At 36.7% G+C, this 6,000-nt stretch overlaps 1 protein-coding gene across 1 annotated transcript in view; it reads right to left on the bottom strand.

Moving 5' to 3' along the window:
• Positions 1-2,494: 2,494 nt before the first annotated feature.
• The window catches only part of LOC113009667 (tetraspanin-8-like), a 33,957-nt gene continuing 30,451 nt past the window's right edge, over positions 2,495-6,000 (bottom strand). Inside the window, exons 7-9 of the mRNA XM_026148124.1 lie at positions 4,220-4,279; positions 3,885-3,968; positions 2,495-3,767 (exon numbers count right to left, since the gene is read on the bottom strand). Of these exons, the coding sequence (XP_026003909.1) occupies positions 3,663-3,767; positions 3,885-3,968; positions 4,220-4,279 (249 nt within the window). The 3' untranslated portion in view covers positions 2,495-3,662. The remainder of the gene's footprint in view (positions 3,768-3,884; positions 3,969-4,219; positions 4,280-6,000) is intronic.

Raw genomic sequence — 6,000 nt, 5'->3', positions numbered from 1 at the left:
TAATGACCTTGCAGTTCTTCCTGGCTGACTTACAAAGATAAATAACAAAACAAAGAATTAAGCAATTATTAACCTACAAATAAAACGTGTAAATATCCCAAAATAGGTGAACCAAGAAAAAATTGTGACAGTGTGTGACAGTATGCAGTTGGAGTGATTTTTAGAGAGTATCGTCTTGTTGATGGTTATCATTCTATTATTCTTAGGACTGGCTTCCCACCCTGAGGTATCACCGAGTTGACTTTAAAATGTGGAGTTTCTGTGGGGGGGTTTTTTGGGGGGGGGTTTTGTGTGTTTGTTTAGTTTAATCCAAAATGTGTTTTAGAAGACACAGTATTGTTTGTAATAATATTTTTAATATTACTTTGTTTTTGTTGTGCTGCTAGTTGAAGAGCTGAAGAAGGAATACCTGAGGCTTTTGCCGCTGACGGAAAGCAGCAAAGAGTTGCTCGACGATTTACAGACAGGTGTAAGAAACCTCGTAGTTTGAGGTTGCGAGTCAGGATGTCCATGTTTTTGCAATCACACTGAAACATACCTCTGTTAATACCTGTAGCCAATTTGAGGTAATTAGGAAGTGGTTGTTTTGCAGTTGTCTCTAAGTATTCTTATGTTCTCCTTTGACTTCCATCTCAGTTGGAGTGTTGTAGACTTCAGGGCTACCAGGACTGGAAGTCCAACATCCCAAAATCCTGCCTTTGTGCCAAAGAGTCCACTAATCTGTGTGTAAGTGTGAAAGCTAACATGCCTACACTGTGTTCTTCTGTAATAGAACCTGTTGATATAAGGCTGTCATTATTAGTAGTGTTCATTCATTATGGAGGACCAATTGATTTAAAAACACTTGAATGTTGAAATGTTGCTTCGAAGATGGGGACGAGTTCAGTGACCTCCTGTATCAGCTGCCAACTTCAAAACAATTTTAATGAGTCGAAACAAGGCAGAGTCGGCCTGGCATCACTTTGTGATTGAATGGCATCAAGTTGGCAATTACATGCAATCTGTTTTTGATAATACGGCAGTTAACTGGGATAAATTTACAAATTTGCTCTCCACATACACCAAAATTATTCAGATTTTTTTAAAATTACAAATAAATTTTTAAACATTACTCTGGTCTCTGTTATCCCTGCTTGTCATTCTTTTTTTTTCTTTTAATGATTATGTTTTCTAGGTGGAAACTCTTGGAGGCAGCTGGGAGGAAAATCAGACTGTTATGATTTATGAACAGGTATTAAAGACATTCTCATCAGTTTTTCCAGGAACCTTTGCAAACTCTATAAGCTGTTATGGTGTCATCTGATGCAACTGAGATGCAAATTGTTTGTTTCATCTTTAGAAAATATGTATCCTATTAAGCCTTTCCTGTTTCAGGGATGCCTTACGTACCTTGTTGAAATCCTCATGCATGGATTTAAGATTTTTTTTTTGGGCACGTTACTGGGATTTTTATTATTGTGGGTAAGTACAGTCGCAATCTACTAATTTAGCATAAAAGACCAGAAAAATGGAGTTTAAAGAAACCAGAGGCGAGCAAGTGTCTGTTTTCTTTGGCTTTTCTGCCCTCCTCAGTCTCTTTCTAAAATTGCAAGAGGACTCAAAGCAAGTCAAGAAACAACAGAAGATGAACAGGAAGTAAAATAATCAATCTTTGTTTCACTTTCCTGTAGATGTAGTCCCTCGTGTTGTGTAGAGCCATCTTGTGCCAGCTGAATCGAAACAGAGACACCTCGGTAGTGAACTAAGGTGCAGAGGCAAAAGCAGGCAACTGCACCACCCTCACAGAGCCTCCAGACCACTTCCGATGTCTTTGCTAGTTCTGATGCTTCCAGCAGTGATGGCCATTATTTAAGCATGCTAAATAATAAATATATTTATGATAATTGGTTATATTGAATATATCATATCCTACAACTGCATTATGGACTGCTTTATTATGACTTTCTGAATTTCAACTCAGTTGATTGAGATTATTGATCTGGGATATCAACACTGAGTGAAAATGCACTGTTTAAAGCTAATATAACTAAACATATATCGAAAACAAACTGAATATCATGTGTGAATTGTTTTAATACTTGATGATTCGGTAGCTTTTAATTTTTTTATACTGTGTAAAATTTGGTTTGTCGATGTTTTGTTGTTTTTTTTGTTTGTTTTTTTTAACTTTTTTTTTGTATTTCGAGTTTTACATTTCTACTTTGTGTTCATTTTTTAATACGATGTGTTTGTTATATACTGGTGTTTAGTATGAGGTGCCTTTTTTTTTCACTGTGCTGTATCATTTAGGCCAGCTGCCAAAATTTACATTTAAAATGCATACAACTATCATTTACATTCCTCAGCATCTGCTGCTGGGTTAACCGAGCTGTTAGCGTCATTAAGAGGACGGGCAGTTTCAGTTTCGTAAGAAAACAAAATAAAATGAAGACGTAAAAAAAAAAAAAGACAAAACTTGTTTTATTCATTCTATTTACAAAATATTACATCATGTCATGCAAATAAAAAAACAAAAACAGTGTGTGACAGAAACAAAGACACCATACGTTGCCAGAACGTGTATATTAGGCAATAATGGTTAAAGTGCACAGGTAGACACTGGATCTGCTGCTTCAGATTAAATTAATTTGACAATATATGAGTCGAGTAGACGTTTCAACAGCAGGCAGCTCATGCAGCAAGTTAAAGTAGACGCGGCGTGGCATAAAGGCTTCTTTGGTGAGAGTTGCATCAGTTGGGGCGTTACAGTCTCTGCAAGAAATTGGGTGGCACATTTTCCTACAAGAGCCTCTCACAACCTCTTTGCAGCAGCCTTGCCAACATCTGTGCAAAACCTTCAAATCAAAGAGGATTTTACTGCGTGTCTACTGTATGTGCAACAAAATAGAATCCCCTCTCCTCCTCCTCACCCGCTCCTCTCTGCTGGGCATGATCACACAAGGTCGAATTTTTAGATGTGCTTTAAGAAAAACTGAAATCAGCGACAAGGTTTCAGATATTCAGTGTGCATAACAAGGCATCAAAACATTCTGCCGTCCCAGAGACATGTGAATCATTCCCTTGTCTCACCTGATTATGCAGTAATATGCATGGCTAAATGAATAACTGAATCAAAGCACTTTGTAAACAGTGTTTAAAAAAGCTGCTACATAAAGGTTATTAATATTATTTTGCAAAGATTATTAGTTGCTCTAATGCTTAAAAGTCAATGTGTGCTTAAGACAAGTATTCGTGTTTCATTACGCCATCTTGACTTGAGGTACATACGTCAAAACTCAGAACTTACAGTTGGCTTCAGTGAGGCAAGCTTTCAATAAAACATCGAAGCAGATTCATTATTATTAGATTAATATCTGCCTTTTGAAAGCCTCACTGATATATATCCAAAAGTCTTAATGTACAGAACAAAAAGCCAGAAAAAAAAGCATAAGAAAATGTGATAACTAGTTCAAATTGATTAATGTCATTAAATTGCACTTTTTTTCTCTCTCTCTCCTTTTTTAAAATTTTTTTTTACAGCAGTAAGGCAGACGAGTCATTTAAATCTTATCTACTGTGCGCAAGTAGATTACTTTTAGACATGCATTTAAACATCAACACAGAAAAATGATAAGACAGCCAGGTTATGGAAATTAGGATGCGTGTATTAAAACAGCAGGGGGCTAGAAAGCACCGGGAACGTATCTGTTTGATTCGAGAAGAGCCATAAAGTCCTGTTTCCTTCTGATCTGGTCCATCAACTTGATGCTCATAACAAGTAAAATAACCTGGAATAGAAAAGAAAAGTTAGCACAAGGAAAATATTTCAAGATGCTTTTCACCAACATATAACAATATATATATATATATATATATATATATATATATATATAAAAACCACATACCCAAAACACTCCGCTTCCAAACTGTATACCCATCGACAACGAGAATGCAAGCTTCAGCTCGGAAACGTAAATTGGAAGGCAAGGCTGTGAACGAAAAAGTGAAAGTACAGGTGGGTAGGGGAGCATAGTTAGTTTTGTCTTCATCTGTGCCAGATAACAAGATTATATCATAATTATATCATTATACTTTAAGTATACTGTGCAGGAAGGACACCTCCAGCAAAGTGGTGATGATTCACTGTGCAGGGGTTAAAAAACTTTGCCTGAATTTAAAAATCAGAAAGAAAGTCTACAAGAAATCAATATTTTTTTGTTTTTAAGAATTTTCTTTTTACCTCTTGATAAACATAGTGGTTCTTTGGAGCCCCGAGTGTGGCGCTGCCTCGTAGTCGAATCTGTCGAAGAGCACAAAATCTCACAGCACAATGCAACAAATTGAAGACAATTTCACCAGTTTTTGTTTTAGCTGTGCCCGGCGTTGATTGTTCCTTTCAGATTTTCTTGCTATTGCTTGCTGATCAGCACAACACACTCATGCTGATGAAGCTACACTGAAACCCAGAACTAAAAAAAACAAAAAACATAAAATGATTTAAGTTTAGAAATTCCCCAAAAACTAGGTTCGCTAAAAGATTATCTAGAAGAACCCAGAATGAGGTTAAAGTGTATGCGAACCCCTACCAAGTACCCAAAGCCTGATTTTTCTTTAGTAACTAACAAGTACTGTAACTCCTTATTTAAACACCGGGTGGCATGGTGGTGCAGTGGGTAGCGTTATTGCTTCACAGCAATCAGGCTTCTGCTTTGAGCCTCATCTTCCAAACACTAATGGTACTTCATCCCACGGTCCAAAGACATGCATACGACATGTAGGTTTATTGTGCATTAAACTGTGCATATATGCGAGTTAGATAAAGTGCTTTAACTGTATAGGATGACGTGGCGTATGAATGTATAGATAAAAATGTCACATTAATACAAAATGATTAATTATATTTATTAAAAAAGATGGAAATGCCACAGTTAGAATCAGAGTTATAGTCCTTGCCATTTTTTTTACCAAGTAAAAAAATAAAATATGCACAGCTTAATTGTTAGAAATTGTGTTGTCATTTAGGGCCAGATTAGGTAACTGCGCCAGTGAAAAACCCTTTTTTGGCATCAAAAAGCTACTGTGAGGTTTGCCAAAAAAAACACTTTTGTGACATAAAGCCACAGGGCACATTAACATGATGATGCATTTGCAAAAACAATGCCCCTATGAGAATGGAAAGTCTGATGGGTGAACTATTAATGCACTCATTTGTCCACAAAGACGCAGTTACTTCGTATACAAATTAGGGCTGCCACAAACGATTATTTTGATAGTCGACTAGTCACCGATTATTTTTGCGATTAGTCACTAATCAGATCATCATCCATTGGACGTACAGCGTACAGCTTATTGCACCAGCAGCATCTGGTCTTATATAACTATCATTAGCTTACAGCTTGAAGTGTTTGTGCTAACTAAAAATAAAGACAAGATGGTAGTTTATTAATTTTTAATTAAATTTGCAGATTGTTTCGGTGAAGTTTAATAAACTCCTTGCTTTCTAAAATATAACAGGACACCGGAGTATATTCTCCAGCGTCTCACACTTCTGATAATCAGCTGTCTGCTTGACAGTTTTAGCTGTGCAAAAAACTATAACTTTAATCTCAGCCAGATTTACTCAGGAACAAATAAAATACTAAAGAAAGCCAAACAATAACATTTTTAAGTTATCTAAGTGACTTATATATATGTTTAACCTGACTAGCGAAAGACGGCGGTGGGTTTGAAAACGATTTGCCGGGAGTCCGGTGTTCTCACGCTCTAGTTAGCCTTGCCCCCGCCTAGCTATCGAGCTAGTGGGTAACAGACGTCTCCGAAAACGTCGGAGCGCTTTTGAAAATATGTGGTGTCTTGATAAACTGAGCAGATATTTGAGGTTTACACAGCTACATTCTCGCCTGAAAATATGTTAAACGTTTATTTTGTGACCCAGAAAGAATAATAAGAGTAAAGTTAAAACTAACTAGCTGCCGCCATTGTTGACAGCTGCGCTATGAATTCTGGGACACAGCTTCTTCT

Source organism: Astatotilapia calliptera, chromosome 17, assembly GCF_900246225.1.
Source record: "Astatotilapia calliptera chromosome 17, fAstCal1.2, whole genome shotgun sequence".
NCBI classification, from domain to species: domain Eukaryota; kingdom Metazoa; phylum Chordata; class Actinopteri; order Cichliformes; family Cichlidae; genus Astatotilapia; species Astatotilapia calliptera.
This window is presented reverse-complemented; position numbering and strand designations above follow the sequence as displayed.